General features: G+C 41.7%; 1 protein-coding gene across 1 annotated transcript; it reads left to right on the forward strand.

Moving 5' to 3' along the window:
- The first annotated feature begins 2,705 nt into the window (after positions 1-2,705).
- Positions 2,706-23,225, forward strand: txnrd3 (thioredoxin reductase 3). The gene is made up of 16 exons (XM_078283542.1): positions 2,706-3,100; positions 3,969-4,029; positions 6,312-6,421; positions 7,027-7,134; positions 7,411-7,483; positions 7,609-7,728; positions 7,958-8,100; positions 8,631-8,746; positions 9,562-9,787; positions 14,213-14,305; positions 15,017-15,093; positions 16,817-16,973; positions 17,384-17,491; positions 19,389-19,484; positions 19,905-20,039; positions 21,816-23,225. Exons 1-16 carry the CDS (start codon positions 2,984-2,986, stop codon positions 21,876-21,878), a joined length of 1,803 nt encoding a protein of 600 aa, XP_078139668.1. The 5' UTR covers positions 2,706-2,983; the 3' UTR covers positions 21,879-23,225.
- The last annotated feature ends 876 nt before the right edge of the window (positions 23,226-24,101 follow it).

Below are 24,101 nucleotides of genomic sequence, written 5' to 3' on the forward strand. Positions count from 1 at the left end.
GAGGCAACTTTGAATCTTTTTACAATGTATGTTTTTACAGGATAAATTCTGTGAATAAGTTTATAAGACACTTCTTTCACTTTGTTTGGTATACAATATTTATTTGGTACAGTGAAGAGCTTATCCCAAAGAATCTGTCCCAAAGCCGCATTCCAGTATATTTTAGAAATAGGAACACATGTATCCAGAGTAAGTTTCCGGAAGTATTTGTTAGTGCATTTAGGGCTTAGAATATCCATTCCCTCTAATTTAATTGTAGCAATAAAATCTAGTAGAGAAATCGAGGGGGAGTCTCCATAGAACCTAACAAGTTGGATCAAACCAAGAGGGATGGTTGGTATTCAGCCAGTGTAATGCAGACATTGTATTTGGTTATAAAGTCTTCAAAGTTGTATACTTCACCCATACCATTAATGAATTGTTTAATAAAGATACCATCATGACTAAATAGAGTTTGGGAGAAAATATAGATTTTCTCTTATGTATTATATTCTTATTGTTCCAGATTGTATACAGGTGTGGAGAGAAATTGTGTTTATGCAGTATATGAGATTCCAAATTTGAAGCATTTGTCTGTGAAAGAGTTTAACTGGGATTATTCCCACATCAAAAGGGCATTTCAACAGGAATTCTAAACCACCAACCTCTTGAAAAACTAAGTTTGGAATTATATTCCATATGTTAATTTTATTTTGGAGCTAATTTTTAATCCATTTAACTTTAAAGGTTTTATTTGAAGAATTAAGATATATAGCATTCACACCTCCCTCTTTCTTTTCACGACATAGCATTTCTTTTCTTAGATAATGAGGTTTGTTCCTCTAGATAAAGTTGAATAAACAGATAGCCTTGTTTCGCTAACGTTATTTTATGGTGGAAATCCATCCATGTGGAAATCACGGACACCGGGCAAACTTTGGAATAGTTGTGGCAGCACTCGTCGTTTCAAGGTAAGTCTTATTAACGCTACAGGGTGACGTGACGGTACTGAAAAAACTGCAAAGTCGGTGCTAGTTCACAGAAGAACGTCTGGACTGAGGTGCACATTGAAGCACAGGGATCATGGAGCCATTCAACAGTTTATTGAAGATCATGGTGTACACATTTGATGGATGATTTTGTCTGTATGAAAATAAAGTCAATCAGAAAAATGTAACAGTAAGAGTATTTTAACAAAGGTTCAACAAAGGTTATCATTATCTTTACAACTTACATCATTTAATGCATCCGTCAACTTGGTAGTCACTTCAATTCTGACTATTCATGAGGATCTAAACACAATGACAATGAATTAAACATTCAACCAAATAATGCATCTTAACTGAATATCACATGGTGGAATGAAAAGATCAAGTCGATCCTCCACTTACATTTGGGAAACACACACAGTTTGGAGTGAGGCCTGGAGGGAAAGGGATCTATCAGGTGAGGCTTATATAACTTCCTGGGAGTGGTGATTGGGGATAATAAGGAGGGTGGTGACTTCCTGTTGACCGACACGTTGCCCTGTCATCTTCTCCAAAATGTTGCTTTTTGTATCACAACCTTTAGGTCCAAGATACACAAGCAACATTTTGAAGCTGTGTAGAAGGGAACAGGGATGGGACTGGGCAAGCGGGACAAAATCAATGTAGAAACCACACTGGCTATAAGGAACAGGAGAATAATGAAAAAATACTTACATGATTTACATCGCTTCACAACACGCTTGCCATGTATCATGGCCCTTATTCCCCCCTCTAACACATTACACTGATGTTCTCTTTTATTAAAATGTAACTTTTACTTTTAGTATATTTCAAATGAGCTACTTTTCATTTTAATTGAGTAGGTGTTTCCACCAGTGATTTCCTTCTGCATAAGTCAAATCTCAGCAGTGTAACAGAACATCTTGAGTAGGATATTTTGGTACTCTGTCCAGTCTGCACTCTTGAAGCTGCAGTCAAATGAAGTATTCTTCTTCAAGAGCCGTTTATTGTAAAAAAATAAAAATAAAATGTGTACTACTCATTACTAGCTGAGCAAGGCTTCACAGTCCAGCCAATGTAATCCACTTGCACTATAGTCAAACTATGAATCAGCAATTAATGTACCAAGTTGTGAAATCAGCTATATCTCACTGATGGTGGAGAAATCAGGCTGCATTCTGAAGATAATGTTTGCCTTTGATGTATTGAGTTCATCTGATCTGATTTTTTTCTGGTTTAGTTTCTTCTGCATGTATTTATGCAAAATGTTGCTGTCACCTTCTCACCATACATATCTACATCAGTGCATGTTTGTATTCACACACTTAGTTTAATACATCCATGGGCTTGATAGATATAGATACGTTTCCTGTTTACACACAGTGGAGGATGCGCGCGCAGCTCTGCGATCTCTTCGCAAGGAGGTTCTATTAGTTGTCTCTACGTAACGCCTGTAGGTCCCCTACGACTACAGTCGTCGCCCCCATATTGAGGTTCTTTCTCTTTTTATGATGGTATATAGATTAATATAAAGATACATTTTTATTATCAAGTATTTTGATTGCAATGCGAACATTTCGGAGGGATAATAATTCCTATATTGTCATGGCATAAAAATAGGCGACCCTGTGAGTTTTTTTTTGTAGGCATGCACGTTTTTTAGCACGGGATTGACAGAGTGGGCGGTGTTTTTATTGTAGACGAAGATGGAAAACTGGAAATCCGGCTAACAAGGTGACTCAAATCGAGCACGTCCAAACTAACAAGCCAAGACTTATGGTAATAAGACGTTTGGCGCGGGTGGTAGACTAGCCGCTGACAGCAGTGAGGAGGGAGCCAGCAGTCAAGTCAGCACCGAACTTTACTTTCTATTCTGTAAAAGGACCAAGAGACTAAAAGGCATTTGCACATTTACTTCGATTAAGTGGGTGTGATTTAATTCGGGGAGTTTCTCCACATTCACTCGCTAGCCGTCTACTGAAGCTTGCCGGGCGGCAGGCTCAGACACTTGGAAAATGCCTCCCATAGAAAATGACAGCGGGAGGAATGAACTCAAATCTCGGATACAGGGGCTTATTGACACCAATCAAGTGATGGTTTTCAGCAAAAGCTACTGTCCGTTTTGTGTCAAGGTAAGCGCAGTTACTTGTTTTTTGGGGCGGAAGCTACGGTGCCCACCACTCCATCTTCTGCCGCTAAATAGACGGGCTAGGTCTAATCGCTGGTCGGTCCTTGCTAATGCAACGAATGCTTACGCTAGAGTGCATGCCACTTCTGTAGCCATGAAGTACAAAAACATTATTAAAGCTTATTATGATAGGATTTAAGTTAGTTTAGACCGGCATTCATATCGTATTTCTCGGGGACTAAAAGTAAGTTATTGTTGATTAGTTTACTAGGGACGCTATCCCCGATACGTTCCTATCTCTTGTAGGTAACGTTAGAGACCGTCACACAATTGCAAAAACGGCAAATTATTGTGGCCTTGCTTATTGGAAAAGTTACATAATTCGTAATACATAACCTAACACATTGTATGAACAATTAGGACCCACTCTTCGATTCGGCACAGAGCCAATACACCACCAGCACTTATTAAAATAATATTTGAGTTTGTTCGTATGTTAGTCCCACAGTCTTCCGCCAAAATACATCGTGGATGGCGGTAGTAAGTAGTGTAAACGAATTGTAAAAGGTGGGATTTCATTGAAACAAAGCGCTGCTTAGTGAATCATTTAAATGCCTAATTTGCCAGAAGTCCCCATGGATTCTTAAAAGGTCTTAAGATATTTTGTACGAGGTGTGTACCTGTGCCGACAAGCAAAGCAACATTTCTGCCCTTTTTGTAACAAGCGTTTGGCTTGACTCATACAAGAAAAGACAACACTCATCAGTAGGGCTGTCACATGATTTTAGCGAATGCGTAACGTTAATGTTAGTTAATGGTTACGGCTGCTGAAGATATAAAGGTATCATTTCTCAACGTGTCTTCCTCTCCAGGTGAAAGACCTGTTCAAAGAGCTGAACGTCAAGTGCAACGTAGTGGAGTTGGATCTTATCGGTAAGACCTGGAAACGTTTTGTATGTTCCCTTTGGTTGTGTTACATAGTTTCATTTTACATCAGGACAGTCATATGATTTCCAGATTGGCCTGCAAAATGCTAAATATAATCTCAATATCCTTTGGGAGACAAGTCAGCCCCAATGTTGTCGTAATTGGCACAGTTTTTCTTTAATTTCAGATTAAAGAATAAAAACATAAGATCACCATGAATTGTCAAAACCAATTTTAAAGAATGTTCATTTCAAGAGAGTGACTCCTGCACACATGCTCTTGCATATAATGTAATTTCTTTACGATTAAACTATTACTATTAACTTTCCTTACTGCTGTATATTCTTTACAATTTACTATGTAATTACCATTACAATGATTGCAGACCCTGCAAATCTAAACTGGCATTCAGCCATTCTGTTAAATAAACACCAGACATGTTGGTGTGTCTTTGGATGAAAAGGAATCGGAGGCAAACAGCAATTACATTCCTTGCAACCCTTTGTTCAGATCAAGCAGGATCACATCTACAAATAACTGAACTTATTACAAATATGACTTCAAAATGAAAGGGTGTTGCTAAGTTTAATTGAGACTGAGAGATTTAAACAACTAAAGCATATTTTACCAGATGTTCCAGGCATGATGGAAAAGCAGGTAGGCTACTGTTGTCAGATAATCTCGGCGAAACGTCTGTCAGCTACAAGTGTTTATGCCGGTCTCTAATGTACACTTGTCATCTAAACCGTTTCATGTCATGTAGCCTAATTGTCACTAAAATTATTAGCAATTTCCATCCCTGTTAAAGCAAATATTTTTGGAAAAACCAGCTCAGAAATGTTAGTGCTGACTTGGATTTTCTGCGCTGATATCATTTGTTCATTACTAGTGGGATATATTCTGATACATTATCTGTGTAAGACTAATATTGGTCCAATATTGGTACAGTGATCTCAGTCTGGCTCTACCGTACATGTAGTTAAATCCGGGTTTCCGCTACATGCACAGCCAGTGCTTATTTAAGATGCATGTCGCTTATCTTCTGTGAGTAGCACTTCTGTGACTGTTGTATGTATTTTGGTTCCAAGTTTTGCTTTGTCAACTGGGAGGAATAATGCTTTTTCCTGTGTTGTAAACGGGTTGAGTTGGCCCTGGCCCCTCTAGCACCACCTGGATTAATGATATCAATTTAGAACATGTTTTCTTTTGGCTGAGTTTGAGTCTAAGCAGGTTCTACCAACACATTTGAAAAATGTTCTGCTTCATATAGCCAGGATGTTAATGTTTGACCCCAGAATGTGCTGTCAAGTCTGACTATGCAGCAACACAAAACGTGCTGAGTCACTCTCTGGAGATATCTTGGCAGCAGTCCATATCTCTGTAAACCCCAGCCTCTGCTCTTTCTTGCCTACTTATTTTACTTCTTTCCAGTCTCAGCTGTTAATTTGAATATATTCACCTAGATTTCCAGAACTAGTCGGAGCACAATTTGCATGCTAGAGGGAACTTGATTGCGTTTAGCGTGAGAATGTTTAACGACATTCAAATTTTGTAAGACAAGCTTTAACTATTCTGCCGCCATGGCAGAAAGGATTATTTCCGCTATGAACTGAGCCAAAGGGGCATTAAGTATTAACTTTTATCAACCCAGCAGTGACCAAGGAGTTTCACCAACATTGACAGGTCTCTGGCACAGCTTATGGTGGCCTGTAGCCTAAATGGAATATTTTATTTAAAGGTTTTTCCATAAAGAGAGAACAAAGCAGATATAAAAAAGAAAATAAAAACAAATAAAACTAGAAGGGCACTCGGAGAGCGCAGACCTCCACCAAGGTTCGAGCTATTATTGCTTGTTCGTGAGTCGGATCCGGATCTGCTCCAAAATTTAATGGGTTCTTCCTTGGCCCATACTACACCCTTCCACGAAGTTTCATGAAAATCGGGCCAGTAGTTTTTCCGTAATCCTGCTAACAGACAAACAAACAGACAAACAAACAAACGGCACTGAAAACATAACCTCCTTGGTGGAGGTAATAAAACAAAACAATAGCTGTTGCACAGTATGTGGTGGCCTGTAATTGAAACAATAAACAATACAGTCACATTTTCACAATAGAGATGATTAAACTAGCTAATTAGATCTGAGACCCAACAGAAACATCTAGTGAAGAGGTAATATATCACCATGCAAAAGTAGATCAACCCTCCGCAGATATATTATGGTCATTTTGTGGACAGCCAAAATCTTGCTTATTGCCCCTTTTAACAACATTGAACTATCTGTCCAGAGAATGGATCTAACTACCAGGATCTGCTGCTTGAGATGACTGGACAGAAAACTGTTCCCAACGTCTTCATCAACAAGACGCATATTGGCGGCTGTGACAAAACAATTCAGGTAGGCAACAGTAAAGGGTTTTATCACTCATAGTGGTATACTTCGGGTGTGTATCTGTGTGTATCTGTCTTAAAGGGATTTTGTTCTTTGATAGTTCCTTTGATCATACGTTAGAGTAAATGTTGCACATCTTGCTGCAATTGGTCAGTAATATTACACAATCGAGTGGCATGTTCAGATGCCAGAAATGGGGTTTAAGGGGACCCGTTTGGCTCAAGTGGCATTTAAACTCAATCCACTATTCAGACGTCCATTTGCATAAAAATGGTTCATCTGAAATGCCCAGTCTGTTCTTCCCTCCTCCCTTCAAAACAACCAAATGCACAATCTTGATTGTTTTTGTCATTCTAACCATATTTGAGAGTGGTTATATGCATATTGTGGCCACACAAGCATTTCTCTTCTACTGGATAACACACTTTAGAAATGGCATTGTATTGTTTCTAATACTGGGGAGTAGATTACCTCCACTCAATCTTAACAAAAATGTAACAAGTTTAGGTCACTTTCCTAAACCTAGGTCAGGCATGGCAAAATGAAAAGATGAGTAATTTAAGGCCACGTTGTCTCTATGGATACTAAATCGTCTCCATGCTTTCTGCCAGGCCCATAAAGATGGCTCCCTGCAGCAGCTACTGAGTGGAGAGAATGAAGTCTACGACTACGACCTGATCGTCATTGGAGGAGGATCTGGAGGCCTGGCCTGCTCAAAGGTGACAGGAAGAACTGCTCTGATAAATTGCAACACACATTACGGTGTTATTCAGGTTAAGCTGTTTATATTCTCTGTTGATACCCTGCGATTGAGTCTCCATGTTGCCAGGGATAAACCAGTTAAGTTAAGCCAGCTGAAATTAAAATTGATGGTGTAATACTATAATCATGCTTCAGAATCATGCTTCCATAGAACTTGCACACAGTTTGCAGAAACATAACTGCATTATGGAGCAAGTGTGATCCTGTTGTAACATTGGTTCTGTTTGTAACAGGAAGCTGCTATAATGGGGAAGAAGGTGATGGTACTAGACTATGTTGTGCCCACACCGAAAGGAACCACCTGGGGTAAGAAATTTCCCCTCTAGCATACCTAGGTAGTTAACCGTATTACCATATTTGTTTGAGTCTAACGTGGTTGAGAATGGATCCTTCTCTGTTTTTTGTTGAACGTGTTCTCCTCTGGCGGTCAGGTCTGGGCGGAACCTGTGTGAATGTAGGCTGCATCCCCAAGAAGCTGATGCACCAGACGGCCCTGCTGGGCACCGCCATGCAGGACGCTCGCAAGTTTGGCTGGGAGTTTGAGGAGACAGGTGAGGGCTCAGAGGGCAGCCGCAGGCCCAGGAGGTCACGGAGGGGGGAATTCACGTCGCCTTGCCGTGGTAAATTTGGGGCGAGCCTCGCTTGACTCGACTTCCTTATTCAGAAGTCCAGTTGTTGGCTTTGGTGTTATCTGATGCTCCTGTGAAGACTTGGCTCCCAGCTTGCAAGAGGAACAGGTTTTTCTTCTCTAGTAATGGAGTTTCTTCTTCCTGTGTTCAGTGAAACACAACTGGGAGACGATGAAGACAGCGGTGAACAACTACATCGGCTCGCTGAACTGGGGCTACAGGGTGGCACTGAGAAACAAGAATGTCAACTATGTCAACTCCTACGCAGAGTTCATTGAGCCACACAAAGTCAAGGTCAGTGCTGTTTGACTTGTGATATAAAGGAATTTCGAGTTGAATGTCAAGCTTTAAATCCATGTTTGTCTTGTCACCTCTATATCTGTAAACAAGTTTGCAGAGGGAAATCGGATGGATGTTTCACTGGCATTGCTGTTTTGTGATTGCTCCAGTTTCAGGACATTGACAATAGTGTATCCTTGAAGCTACAATATGCAACTTTTCGTCTTGAAACGAGAAGTGTATTGTTAGTCCCGCCCTCTTGCCCCTCAGTTGGTCAACTTCCTGCCCAACACTTGTCACTCATCTTGATGAGCTGTTTACCTTGAAAGAGCATCCTAGCCTGAGGCCACATTGTTGATATGCACCCCTTTTTTTTAGCGGGCTTTGTCTGTCACATGTTTAGCCTCACTCTTCTTTTGTTTCTGACTGCTTTCCGCCATTGTTGTTGTTGCTATGTCAAACAGTTGCATATTGTAGCTTTAATATACCTGTACCACATGCTTGGGAACAATCTCTCATAGATCCTCTGTTGTATTCCCTGGTAGGCGACAAACAAGCGAGGGAAGGAGACTTTTCACACAGCGGCTAAGTTTGTCCTTGCTACAGGAGAGAGGCCACGCTACCTGGGCATCCCTGGAGACAAGGAGTACTGCATCACCAGGTTAGAACACAATACCAAGTACACATTGCATTTAACACCACCAGTCCCATCTAATGACATGCAGTGTGGAGGAAGCCCCCCCCCCTAAGTTCCTTGTTAGAACACTAGGTACTTACAGCAGATGTCTGAACCGGTGTGGTTTGCTATGGCATGTGTGTGCCAAGTGTGATCTATGAAAACACAAACACAGCCCTTCCCTTAATGATTTCACCGTTCTATCCTCTCCGGGAGGCCTTGTCTCAGGGCTTCCATTTAATAGATGTGGAATCTCCCAGCTGTCTAAACACAGTGTTATCTAAGATTATCCCCTGGTGTCTGGTGATTATGCTGCTGTCTTGGCAACTTACATGGGAGATGGTCTTATGCTGTTAACTTACTGTCACAGATCTTTTCTCAGCAAATCTAATGTCATTTTGTGAATTAACACAACTCCAGACATTTTCCACCTGGACACTGTTTTTTCATCATACTGATAAATTCTGAGCCAAATCTTGTCAATTGCCTCACTATGAAGCTATGAAGCTATTTATGTCTTGCTTGCCTCGGTGTGCAACTCTCCAATACAATCCTTTAGGGCCAATAGACACTCCAAACTTAGCACCAAAAGCATCCAAAGCATGTCTTTTTCTATACATTGATTGCTCTCTCTGTGATGATGAAACATGGTGTAAAAAGATGTAAATGAGAATGTTCAGAGGCTTGCATTCTCCTACAATTTTGATTCTAACATGGCCATTGTTTTTAGCTTTTCCTTGTTTACTCTTCACCGGCTTGCTGTGGCTGACCTCCTATGTGTCTTTGTGTCTGTCCACCAGTGACGACCTGTTCTCGTTGCCCTACTGCCCGGGGAAGACCCTGGTGATTGGGGCGTCTTATGTGGCTCTGGAGTGTGGCGGCTTCCTGGCCGGCCTGGGTTTGGACGTCACCGTCATGGTCCGCTCCATTCTGCTGAGGGGCTTCGACCAGGACATGGCCAACCGCGCCGGGGAGCACATGGAGGAGCACGGAGTCAAGTTCCTCCGCAAATACGTACCTGTAAAGGTAGGTGTCAGCTATTCTGCTTTTTCCCATGGCGCAGCCGAGGGCATCGCGAGCCAAATTCAAGTCAGTCAGTCAGTCAGGTAACGCTTAGTGAGATGTTGCTTCGTGAGATGGCCTCTGGAGGGCGTCTTTGACTAAGAGATGGCTCTCGCCTATGGGCTAAATGCCACTACACTGCAAATAAATATGGTTGTCACTCCTCATTGGAGCTTAATCATGTTAAGTTCACACAGTTTGGTTATTAAGGAGAGAACCGCATTCTACCACCGAACTCACTCCCTGAAAATTCAGGTATTGACTACTGAATTTGAGAGCGGATTCGGTTAGTCCGAGTAGTGTGTACCAGAACCGGACTGGACAACTGGTTGTTAGGTGACGTTCAGGCGCAACACTCGTTACGTTACGTTACGTAACATTATCACTGTTAATTTGAAAGAGACGGAGGTAAGTGTTGTGAGACATTCTCAAATTTTCTATCCAGTCTGTTTCCTCAACATTGCGGTTGTTCCTACCTGTTCTGTGGTCTTGGGCCCAAATGTTACGGTTAAAAGTATCAAGCCCATGCGGTGGAAAAACAGAATATGACGCCGCTGTCAGTGGCGGTTTATTAAGATCTTATGGATACATTGACACCTCTGGTTACTGGTGTTACTGAGGCCTGTCTCACGAAGCGAGTTCAACAAAGTCAGGGTATCTTTGAGTTAGCCGGCTTCACTAAACCTAACACTGACGATCCTGATAACCGGTCTCACGTAGCTGGTTATCAACTGGCTTTACCAGGATTTACCTATCCAGCTATGAGCGCGTTCACATGAAAGAGGCGGGGTTTGTAACAAATAGCCAATCACATGCAACAGACAGATCCAGATCAGACAATTTGGATAAGATGAAACTACTGATCCCCCTGGGGAAATTAGATTGTTGCACAGCAAAAGTAATATGATTCAGCGGGGAAAAGGACATAGAATATAAGCCCAAAAGTATACAAAGAAGTAATAGGCGAAAATAATAAAATAATGAAACAATAAAAGCCATAGACAATAGACCTAATTATAGGATTATATAAGCCCTAAAATATACTGCTGACATTTTCAACACATGGGTATTGGAAAGAAATGGATACTAACATTGGGTTCTTCTCTCAAGAAGAACAAAGTCTTATAATGAATAAATGTCAGCATTAAAACATAACCCTGTAAAGTAACATTGTTTCTGCTACCAAGGCTAGAGGGGATTACTGGAGGAACTGCCCGTCATTAGGACACAGTGGGCATATTTTCCATTGAGGCTGTAAAAAGGTTTTCTATTCAGAAAGTCGGCCTCATGATCTTCGGGGCTGCGGTGATGGAATATGAATGCAACAGCCTACATTGAACCAAACACTGTCGGGAATCCAATGAAAAAATTCTGCCCAATTAATATGCAACAGTAGCTTTCATTCATTGATAATATGGTCAGTTGAGTACCTGCTATATATCTCCGATATAATAAATTATCGTGGAAAGCAAAGTGATTCTACTGGTCTGTAAACACGTCGCCCTGCGAACAGCACTTCTTACTGTCTGTTCATTCAATAGTAGCCGTTTCCTTTGTTACTTGTCATTGTCTTCTGAATGTACTATATTTGTCCAAATCGGGATCCTGTAGGAATGCCAACTCCTGTTTCCAGAGAGCTGATTGGTCAGGAGGCAGGCCTTTCATCCGTTTTGATCCAATAGCCTCAACTTAACCTGCTCCGGAGCAGGTTAGCTGTGCAGCATAAGTTACCATGGTGATCTACCCCGGTTAAAAGTGAACCAGCTCGCTAACCCACTAATCTCGCTTCGTGAGACAGGCCTCTGGTGTCAAGTAAACCGAAAATACACAAGTGAAATACAGGCAATGGTAGCCGCCATATTGGTCTGAAGTAAACGTTACTATGGTTACAGACATTATTTACAGCCATCGCGAGATCAGAGTGACTCCTGTTACCTTTACATACACAGTCAGTACAGTGGTAATTTTACTCCACTCTGCTCCAGTGTGTACCATACATATGCAAATTCACTCTCATTCATAAATTCGGTTGTCACTATTTATTTTACTAGTTTGCACCGAGCCCCACTCTCTTCCGTTAATTTGCATGCATCCATGTCTTCCGTTGCCCTCTAAACTTTAACGTTAGGTAACATTATTACCTGTGGTATTTAAGTGACGTTGGTGGGATTATTTAACCGTAACGCTTCAGTGCATTGAATTGAATTGAATTGAACACACGTGCCCTGGGTCTGTACAGGATCTGTGCTTGTTTTTTAACAGTACTTATGTACAACTCTCAAACACTTACTCCCACAATAGAGTAGCAACTTCTGCCAGTTTTCTACCGCTGCTTTCTCAGTTTTCATTCTGGTAGTTGTTATTGTAAACTAGGGATGTCAAAGCAGATGTGGGTGCATTATGAGGTGTCTGCTACAGGTTGTTTGATCAACTTCCAATCCATTTATAAATGTAACCTCTTTATTGTAGCCTCCATTTATAAATGTAGCCTCTTTATTTAACTCCCCTCACCTGCAGTTGTTATATGCAAATTGATGTAAAACAGTATTTGCCGTAAACAAATGTCATACACCACTTACGGCAGTGGGGCGCACAATTGGAAACATAGGTTGGAAAGCAGCTGGGTAGCAGTCATGTCTGCACAGTCTGGAATTACTTTAAACCGGAGAGCGAAAGCAGTCAAACAGCAAATTGTACTGTTTGCAATGCAAGTGTTTCGGGGGGGGGGGCACCAGCAGAGCTAATTACAATACTACTAATTTAATCGGGTACTTGAAGAAATGTCATTCGAAGGACGAGTTCTCATAGATAGCAGCTCACAAGAAGTCTGCACCCAGGCAGCAAACATTAGATGATGCACTGAAAAAAAAAATGGATTAATTACCCCATGACGGTGGAAAAAAACAAGCGAGGATTATTATTGAATTTTCAGAAATTAATCGATTCATTGTTTTAGTCATTTATCAAGTAAAACTACTAAACATTTGCTGGTTACAGCTTGACAATGTCAAGATTTGCTTGCTTTTCTCCATTACAAAATGGATTTTTTTTGGATGCTGGCCAGACTAAGTAAACACCTGTCATTATTTTTGACATTTTACAGACAAAATGATGAATCGATTAATTGAAAAAAATATTGGTAATGCACTCCAACTACTATACAAAAAGGTATGTGAACACCTCTTGGACTGATTGAAAAATGTGATCCAATTAGTTAAATTACAGACATTTTGAGTTCAGACATCTGCCGCATGTCACTGCTGAGTTTGACTGCGGATTGGATCAAGCTTTACTTTATGAAGTGCTCAAAGTTTAATAACCTGGATCGGTATTGGAGACAAAAAAAAAACTGGATCAGGACATCCCCAATGTCAGCGGCCTTCATAGCATGAAATCCCGCCTCCACTTTGTTGTGATTTGTCAGCTCACAAAAAAAAAACAGTCAGGGTCATGTGGTCCCCATTTACAAAGTTGAACATTTCTTAACTTTAGAAAGAGCCCTGCTCTGCCTTTAAAAGAAGCCAGGGGCACCGTGGCTAAAGTGGACACTACTCCATTGACTCCATTGGCAAAAAAAGATGGTGGCAGTTTGCAGAACAGTGTGAACGCAGCCTAAATTGATCGAATTGATCAATCCAAAGAAATGGTCCATCTTCGGAGCATGTATTTCTAATGCGTGCATAGCTGTAAATGTATGCTGACTTGGCTAGCACATTGCACCTAAAGAGCAAAGGAAATGACAGTGAATAGAAAAATGAAGAGAAGACTAAATAGGCTTAACTGCGGCCATCACATTTCAGCATGTGGCTGTCAGTTTCATAACGGCATAATATGGTCAGTAGTGGTAGGTCAGCTAATCTCAACACTTTTTCATTGCATGGCAACCTAGGAACAAGCGTGTACCAGTTTGAAATGGGCATTATCTATCAACCTCTATCAATCCAATATGCTTCACCTCCTCTAGCTAATTATTTCTCTGTCAGAAATATTTCACTTTTGGTACAACAATTTTTCGTCTTGCTTTAGAATGAATCCATGGGTAGTAAACTTGTTATTAACTGCCACTGACACGCGTTAACCATTGGTGCTTTGATTGTTCAGTTAATCACACCCGTGCCCAAATAGACATGCCTTAAAAGTATGAAAGGTACTCTGCAAACTTTGAGCTGTACGTAATAGTACAGCGCCTGTCCTGGACTCCTTTTGATTTGTTTATGAGATATATGGCTGGAATGTTGTATAATGGTGCAAGCTGTCAAGCCTTTTATGGACCAGATTTACTATCATAGCATCTTGTGTCATAACGTTTTATCTTTTCGGTTACACATTTCGCAGGGGCACTCATTTTTTTTCTTTCTTTCTTTTTTTGCGCACGTCTGCATGTGTCAGGTGGAGGAGCTGGAAGCGGGCACTCCTGGAAGGCTGAAGGTGACAGCCAAGTCCACAGAGAGCGACGAGATCATCGAGGGAGAGTACAACACTGTACGTACCGCTGTATCCAATTCACCCCTCCCATAACCCATAGCACTTACTAGTTTTTCTGTTTTATGTTACGACGGCTTGAAAGGAAAAATCCACCCTTAAAGGGATAATGAGGGATAATTGGCCACCAACGCATACAACGTGACGTCACTTGGAGATATTTCCAACGCAGCTACAATGGAGTTTGTTAGAAAATGTCTCAGCGATCTAAAACATCGACAGTAAACGTCAGGTTTTTGTGTCAGTCCCTCAGAATCAAAAAGCTGATATTCAACTATCATACAGGGAGAAATCCGTCGTAGAAGAGGCAAAGATACCAATTTCTCCGCCAACACTAGCCTCAATAGACCAGAATGCAGTGCAGCTACTAGACATGTTGTGTTTTGAGTAAGAGGGAAGAAAGTAAGTAGAAGCAGACTAGGCAGGTTGAGGCAAAGTGGGTACATCAAAAAAGTAAATGACAACATCACAAAATAACTCCTGGAATGCACTGAACCTCAGATTGATATCTAACGGTGTAAAAGGATCCAAGGGTGGATTTATCCTTTATTAACACCTGCCAACTATGGTATGAATAAGTTGCAGTGCCTTTACTTCCTATTTTGCAAACATACCAAACTGTATAAATAAAGTGCCAGTAACGTCTCTGCAGGAATGATGCGAGGATGGTGTGTTTCTCAAAACTAAAGAAGCAATTTCTTTGTTCCTAAGGTGTTGATAGCAGTGGGCCGAGATGCATGCACAGAGAAGATCGGCCTAGATAAGGCGGGGGTCAAAGTCAACCCCAAGTAAGTTTATTATCCCTCTCTCTGTCTTCTTTCCCTTTTTTCCCCATGTCACTCAGCCTCCTTCCTCTCCCTTTCCCTGCTCCTCGTATTTCATCTACATGTGCTAGTCACACCAGGTGGGTGTGCCTGTGCCTTTAAGACTCATGGTACAGTCATGGTGATTCAGCAGTATTGCCATCCCATGGCTCTCAGCTGGGGGTGGTGTGTGTTTTAAGAGTACTGGAGGATTTGGTAGAGAGAGAGAGGCCACGTGTTTGGTTGGTAATATGAGAAAGCCTTAGAAGGTATAAAATAAATTAACTAAATTTAAGGCCTCTAATAACTATGTAGGACATTTTAATAGGTTTTTAGAGGTCTGTTTTTCCCATCAGGCAATGACTGGTTTCTTTGTGCTGCATGTCCACCTTTGGACTTTAATCCAGAACAGGGTTAGTAGTACAACATGCATCCTGTCTGCAGTTGGACTTCACATCCCTTAACAATTAATTAAGTGTCCTTTTTCTTATCCTGCCATTTATAGTTTCAGATCTGTCATTAGCTTTGTATAATCAGAAATAGGTTAGTTTTGGTCTTAAATTCAACTCCAGGTAGCATTTGAAATGTAAATTTGGCTTTCTGAAACCTCCAGATATCCTGCCTTGCTTTTGTAATTGATTATAGCATTGAGGGCGTCGTCTTTGCTAGCTTTGAGGATGTAATCTTTCTACTATGTTGTGAATGACTGAATGGGCGAGCCTTGGAGGCCACAGGGATTAAGACAGCATGAGGCAGGCTTAAGACGGCGCTCTGAGTCATATGCCTCAGTCTTATGACCATAGTAGTATTTCCATGGGGCTGGCACACAGCCAGAGGGCCACCGGGTTCAGGGGCCATCAGCGGGTTGGCCTGTATCACAACTGTAGTTATTTACAGTTCTTGATAATACTGACAAAGGATTAGATGTGTTATTGATCGTTTCAGGGATCTGCTGATGGGTTGTTGTTATGTAATGCAGCGTATGTGTAAAATGATGTTAAGTACTACTACAGCTATGTTTCCCCGTTCTGCTCAACATAACTTACCCAGTTAGTCTAATTTCTGCCTGGTCATGCGTTTATTAGATTATACAGTCCCCCTCTTACATCTTCCGGATGAAGTTGTGCTGTTATTTCATTGATGTATCTAGTTCTAGTAAATTCTGTCAAGTAAAATATCTAGTTCAACTACAGTGTTTTGTTGCCGATATCCTATTTATGCATGTTGGGGCCAGTCGGGAGATACTGCAGTCATGTTGCGGCCTATATCTCTCCCTGAACTTTTCAAACTTAATGTTTCTTTATTTTTTTCACATCTGTACATTGAGATGGCCACAGTGGAAAGTCCAGTGAAAATCAACCCATTATGTAAATCAAAACAATTGCGTGCAAGTGAGCTGATACAAATCCTAGCATTGATGCAAATCCCAGATGATGCAAATGGAAATACATGAAAATGACTAGTGTTATACATAAGGATTAATAAGTAACAAGTTTATAACAAGGATTGAGAATAATAATCTGAGAATACGATAAAATAAGGATTATTCATTGTAATTTATACAGCACGTTCCAAAAGATGGAAGATTTGTTTGTTATACATTTAGCTTGACAAACATAAGTTTAGTTTTGGTCTTCAAAAATGGTTAAAAGTTGAATGCAGTGTGTTTTGTGCTGTCTGACTGTCCCGCACCCCTCCCTCTGTCCAGAAATGGAAAGGTCCCAGTGAACGATGAGGAGCAGACCAACGTGCCCCACATCTACGGCATCGGCGACATCCTGGAGGGCAAATGGGAGCTGACGCCCGTAGCCATCCAGGCTGGCAAGTTGCTGGCACGACGCCTCTACGGGGGCTCAACGCTCAAGGTGCACACATACAGACCAGGAAATCACGCTAGTCCAATTGTAAACCATAGGCAGTTTACAAGGTGGGGTTAATCTTACATAGTATCTGTTCAAGGGAACCATAGCTAGTAGGACTGCACGATAAACCACATTGGTTATTTATGCTCGGGTGCATTTGACAGTAATTGAAGAGAATGAATAGAGAAAGTTCTATATCTCCTAATGTATTGGACAGAAGGCATTGCCTATGCTGCCTCAATGAAAACCTTTTAGATCACGCCAACATGTAATAACTGTTTGGATGCAACCTACGATAGCCAGTGTGAAATCTGCCGTGGTCGATTCTCACCAGAATATCATGTGACAGCAAAAGCTTTAAAGAGGCTTTATTTCCATTAACAAACCCTGGTTAATTGTCTTTGTTTGTGCAGTGCGACTATGTCAATGTCCCCACCACTGTTTTCACCCCGCTGGAGTATGGCTCCTGTGGCCTGTCAGAGGAGAGGGCCACCGAGCTGTACGGGCAGGTCAACCTCGAGGTAAGACACACACACACACACACACAAACACACACACACACACACACACACAGAGTCATCTGAATAATTAATTACCGATATCCGTTTCACCTGACACTAAACTCTCTAACTGGCTGGAGTTAAATGCAACCACAAGACAATGGCTGTGGTTCTGCTCGGTAATTTTGGTGTCCAAAAGGAATAGGAATGAACTGTACTCTTGAATGACTAAACATGAGATGTATTATAAGTGGGAGTTGTTAAAACTAGGGATGCACCGATCCGATACTGATATCGGATGTCGGTCCGATACTGACTCAAATAGCTGGATCGGGTATCGGTGACAATGGGGCCGATCTATTCAATTCAATTCTATGTTTATGTCTACGTGCGCATACTACGTCATGCGTCAGCAGCGCGCCGGTAGACCCGGCCATTTGCCTTCGGTCCGTCCGGTGGCTCCTCCGGTCCAGCAGCTCCGGAGGATCCCGGAGGATCCCGCCTGCCGCGCGCAGCGTCTCCCGCACTGAATTCTTGCTCGTCGGGCGCGAGCCTCCCGCAGCTAGCATCCAGGCTAACAAGCTAACCTGGCGCCCAACCCTCATAACAGAGCCGGGGTCGGGGTGAGCTGACCGGGGGTCGGTGCTGATGCTCGGTAGTTAAAAACACACCTGCATGAATACTTTGTCTCGGTTATATGTTTAAACTCTCCCGGGTCACCGCGCGGCCGAGCAGGCTGCCATTTAACCTGCGAGGTAAAGTAGTTTTCCACCAATTATACAATCGGCGCGTCCAGCCAGACTCCATTCATAAATCCAAGGTTTACGGGGACTCGGCTGTAGGTCAACGTTGTTTCCTGCCACAACACGATTTAAAGTGTTTTCCGTGTTCGTCAGGTACTGCTGCTCCATTCGGCCGACACATAGTCAGACTAACATACCTTGATTTTTTTTCTGAGGTGCTGTTTCATAAAGCAAGATTACCAGTTAAGCCAGAGTCATTTCAGTAATTTAGGCTTATTCTGCATATTTTGAATGTTTTGTTTTTACCAAGTTACTTGTTTATACTACTTGTGTGAATTGTGATTTAATTTATCAAGTTTGTTTGCACTAGTTTGTGACTTAACTGTGATTTAATGTTTACATTTTGTTCTCATTTGATGCAGTTGTATTGTTTTATACTGGAATTTTAATTCCTGACCAATTTGTTGCTGCATTTAAAAGGTTTACACTTGAATTGTAATTCCTGTTAATTTTGAAGATGTTTTACCAAGTTGCTGAAGCACGATTATTTATTATTTTAATAATAAATAACAATTGAGTACATTTATATCTATGTATTTATTTGTTACATTTTGTTTTACAAAGTTAGGAAAGCAATGTTAAAGTCAAGCCTGATGTTGCTTTACACATAAAAGAATGATCCCAGTCTCTTCCACACAGTGAGGCATAGCCTACAGTTTATTAATTAAACACTGGTATCGGATCGGTACTCGGTATCGGCCGATACCCAAAGCCCAGTTATCGGTATCGGTATCTGGACTGAAAAAGTCGGATCGGTGCATCCCTAGTTAAAACTACACCTTGTTTATTTTTAATACCTGCGAACACACAGCATTTGCAGTATTTTTCCTTAATTTTACTTCACTTTTCTCAAAATTCAGTACAAAGTTGGTTCACGTGTTCATATTTGAGAACTTGTCACAGTGTCGCATTAATGCGAGTTGAAATACATGGCAGGAGACCAATAAAAGCTGCCGTTTATGAGCAAAGCACTCTTCTAACTGGGTTAGTTTTGTGATCTAATCTTGTGATCTAAACGTACCATGTTTTTACACTGCAGACATGTCTTCAAACTGGATTCCTGCTGGTTAATGACCTCTTCATCTTTTTCATTCTTTCGGTTTCCCTCTGTTCAGGTGTACCACAGTCTGTTCTGGCCTCTGGAGTTCACTGTGCCCAACAGGGACAACAACAAATGCTACTCCAAGATCATCTGCAATAAACTGGACAATGTAAGATGGCCTGTTTTTGCGTAGTTGCGTTGCAGCAACAGGTGATATACAGTATCTTTGCTGTGTCACATGAGCCATGGTGCGCTTCAGTATGATACTTTCTGTATTTTAATTTAACGCCATGGCTTACTGAACCCATAATAACAGCTTGAACTCCTTGTTATATCGTAGGAATGATGCAGTGTGATATATATATATATATATATATATATATATATATATATATATATATATATATATATATATATATATATATATATATATATATATGTATATATGTGTGTGTGTATATATACACATATATATATATATATATATATATATATATATATATATATATATATATATATATATATATATATATAAAAATATAAATAAATAAATAAAAATTTGTTACTCCAATGCCGTCTCGTCGTGTAGGCTCGAGTGATCGGGTTCCACTACCTGGGTCCAAATGCTGGAGAGGTGACGCAGGGCTTTGGTGCAGCCATGAAGTGCGGCGTCACCAAGGAGCAGCTGGACAACACCATCGGCATTCACCCTACCTGCGCCGAGGTGAGAGGAATCACACAGGATCTCACAGTTCACTTTAACAGAGCCACACTGATCACTTTATCACAGCCATGTCTAAAAGGGCTTAACATACCATCAAATACACGTCATACGTACATCCTACATATACATCATCAGTGATGTAAATAGGTGCGCATCCTGCGTCTCTGACGCGTTAAAATCCAAAAGGACGCAGAAAACTCAATATCAATGCGTCCAGGGGACGCACCCTATTTTTTCCTAGAAAATTGTCTCAATCATCGCGAGAGAAACTTAATGCCCTTGCTGGGCCTGCATCCAATGCTACTTTCGCCGCACAGATTTCATTTCAACAAGGCTACAAACTTGGTAATTGGTAAATAAACTCATGTGGATGCTGTATTCACTCATGTCGATGATGACCCGATGATGCTTTACCGTCCAGGGGACGCGCCGTGTTGGGAAAAAAAAAAAAAAATCCACCGGCCGCGATTTTCTCACCATCTGCGCATATATCTCGCGCATATCTCCCGTTTTGTTCAGTCTCAATTAGTGAAAGGAGAACGTTTTAAATGCCACCAAAGAAAAAGATCAAACATATTGCTGGCCAACAAACTATTGGAGGTAGGGATGTATCCAAATCCGTTATTCGGGAAAGCACAGATAGGCTAATGCGATGGAAACATATTTCTTCTACCCGAAGTTGCTCGTTATTATTCAGGGAAAAAGCCATGATTGACATGTCTGTGCGTCAGCCACTATGTTTCTTCAAATCGATTCATATCATTGTGGATGGCCACAAGATAAAAATGCCTATTCTGTTTGCAACATAGGACTTTGATTTCACTAACTTACGCGCTCGGTCGTGTCTTAGCTTACATTAGCTTTGTGCTTGTTAGCTTTAGGGAAGTAGGCTAATGTTTTTTTTTTTTTTTTTTGTACTTTTTTTTTTTTTTTGGCTAACGTTACTCCTGGATAGCAGGGCGAGACGACGTCAGTATTGGGTAGACGGGTAATAGCCTACTCAACCTGTTGCTGTAACTCAGTCTCAGTAAAAAACAAGGAGCGCCACCCAGTGACTTAATCTGTTACTGCAAAACAATGTTCCAAAAGCATAGTAGGCATATTTGCGACTGTTACAACTCTTATGTCGGGCTCGGTTGTTTTTTTTTCATGCGTGGGAAAAAAAGCACAATGTTTTATGCTCCTCGCTTTCTCCTGAAGCTCTGTGTCACACAGGCTGCTTCTCTCTCTCTCTCTCTCTCTCTTTCTCTCTCTCTCTCTCTCTCTCTCTCTCTCTCTCTCTCTCTCTCTCTCTCTCTCTCTCTCTCTCTCTCTCTCTCTCTCTCTCTCTCTCTCTCTCTCTCTTTCTCTCTCTCTCTTTTCAAAGGGGCTTTATTGGCATGGGAAACATACGTTTACATTGCCAAAGCAAGTGTGAAATAAAAACAAAAAATGTATGTACAATTAAAGATACACTAGAATAAAGAAATGTGGAACCAGAGCTGTGTAACATTGCAATTGGAAAGCAAGAGGAAATGAGGCAAAGGGTTAATTGTTTTGTTTCATCAAAAGATGTGAATGGGACCGAGCTTTCATTAGCCACGTTCAGTCGAAAATGGGCTTGTTTTTGACAGATTTGTTTCTTTATTTTTTAGTTGTTAAATTGGACTTCAATTTAACTGCGGGGATCGTGAAAAAGGCCTTAAAAAGTCTTAAATTTGGGCTCTGGAACCTGAAGATAGCCTGTGAAAGGTGCATAAAGAAACTTCACTGACATGTCTCTCCTGTCCCTGCCAGGTCTTCACCACTTTGGACGTGACCAAGAGCTCCGGTGGAGACATCACCCAGTCTGGCTGCTGAGGTTAAACCCTGCTTGTTTAGCGGGCCGCTCTCACATTAGACTCCCCGACCAATCTCTCCAATGCTAGTTCCCAGTCAGCCTCAACCCCAGCTGCCCCCCCTCCGCCCCCTCGCTCAATATCCAGGCCAGTTGTTTCTCAGGACAAACCTAACACCGTGGCCAGAGTCTGAATCGGTGAAACCACTCATTTGGGGAAGAAGCTGGGCGGGGGTACCGTAAGCGTGGGTGGGGTTTAGATGGAGAATGAAGCAAAATGCACTGAGGGGACGGGGGGGGGGGGGGGGGTGTTGCTGTGTGGTTCAGATCTAGGAGGTGACTGGAGGCCAGAGTCATGGATGTCTGAGTCGTTGGCTCTGGCTGAGGTTGGTTTTCTATGTGAGAGCAGCCTGCTGAACAGCGGGGTTACTCTGCTTGTATTTCTACTGGGCGCCAGCAGCGTGCCCTTTTCAGAGGAGCGCCAACACACACTACACCGCTGTGTACTTGTGTGTTGGGGCTGTTTGTGACGTCCTGGCCCGTAACCCAAAATACTGAGGTGGGCGAGGATCGATGTCCCTCTGCAGAGGCACCCGGCGGCGGCCCTAACCCTTCGTCCAACTCCCCAACTTAACACACTTCTCATTCACACCCGGTATACACGCTCTGACGTCTCCTTTAGCGAGGCAAATTGAAATTGGCACACAACCAGGGTTTGAATGGACGCGCGGCTCTGACCTCTGCTCCAGCTCGTGGTGTAAACACTAGGTTATTTAATTTGGTATGTGTGTGTGTATATATAGATCAAATGTGTCATCGCGTCGAGCCCTCAACATTCCGCACATTATTCCTCTCAATAAATCCGTGAGACGGAAATCGAGGCACGGACGGGGCAATGTTGTGTTGCTGTCAGCATTTTGTCATCGCTGTGTGGCGACACCGCCTTAAAGAAAACTCAGTTTATACTTCTACCAAAGTGTTAACCAAAAACAGTCCACGTCGCAGAGACGTCGAGAGCGGGCCGACCTACACTTCGCCACGCGCATCCAAACCTTTCAACCCGTCGGTGTGCTGCATCAAAACACTTTAAACGAGAACTGAATGGAAAAATACAACCTGAATTGTGCTGAATGTTCCTTGTCTTAAAAAAAAAAAACATTTTCAGAAGTTTTCAGTTAAGTTAATGCTTGTTTGTTTGATCTGCTGTCTGCCTCTACATTATGTGTATGTAAAAGATGTATCCAATCTTCTAGAGGACAGTATTCTGCTGACTGTCAGTGAGTGACATTGGTCATATGTATAAACGACTGCTTCACTGGTATCATACCACTGTAGATGAATTCTCTTTAATAAAGATGTGTACACCTGGAGGATTTTGTTTTGTCAGACGTTTGCACTTTTTTTTTTTTTTTTTAAAGAAGCACTTGACCTCAAGCAGTAAACTGGACGGACTTGCCTTTCCAGAAAAACCAAACCTGATGACGTCATACATGATGTTGTCAGGGGTTGTAAGGCAGAACAATTGAAAGAGGGAAATAAACGTGTTGCCTTACTTCAGGCTTTGTGGTTTTTGATGTAATGTTGTACTGAGCAAAGTACACGGATCCAACAGTCCTGCCAGGGGGGGGAAGTAGCGGAGCGTTTCATGTTCCCAAGCAACCTGCCTCTCAATTTCCTGAACACAGATAAGGGACTGGTTTCAAACTAGAGAGATCAGGTAGTTATTTTCTTACTGGAAAGGGCCTGTGCTTATCAGACAAATATGCAACTCTCCAGCCTGCCTTACTATGTTACAGAACATTTGTACACAGATGAGAAACTGTTAACTTCCCATGAACCTAACAAACCTATGTCCCATTGAACTAAATAAAGGTTACCTACCATTAATGTAATCACTTGGTTTCCATACGCAGGCCTATTCAACCCTTTTTTTGATGCAGCACCATAGTTGATAACCAAATTTGTGATTATTACAGTTCAGTTATTACATTTGTGAAAACTGCCAATTTCAGCCTTCTTAGAAATACAACAAAACCCAATAATGTAATGATTCCAATAGGAAAAAGTTATTACATTAATAGTTTAGTGCGCTACTGGGAAGTTATTACATGGACAGTTGTAATAAGCATGTTGACATTGTTGGGCTTGCCACATGTGATGTTGCAGTCTTAAAAGCAGTAACCATGGGGTGAAACGTTAGGAAGGTACCAAGTTCCCCAGGGCCGGCAGGGGCCCTGGAAGATAAC

Source organism: Centroberyx gerrardi, chromosome 5 (assembly GCF_048128805.1).
Source record: "Centroberyx gerrardi isolate f3 chromosome 5, fCenGer3.hap1.cur.20231027, whole genome shotgun sequence".
NCBI lineage: Eukaryota > Metazoa > Chordata > Actinopteri > Beryciformes > Berycidae > Centroberyx > Centroberyx gerrardi.

Coding starts and splice junctions, on each gene's coding strand:
- txnrd3 (XM_078283542.1), top strand. CDS start 2,984: ATGCCTCCCATAGAAAATGACAGCGGGAGGAATGAACTCAAATCTCGG. Junction 3,101..3,968: donor ACTGTCCGTTTTGTGTCAAG/GTAAGCGCAGTT, acceptor CTTCCTCTCCAG/GTGAAAGACCTGTTCAAAGA. Junction 15,094..16,816: donor GGGGTCAAAGTCAACCCCAA/GTAAGTTTATTA, acceptor CCCTCTGTCCAG/AAATGGAAAGGTCCCAGTGA.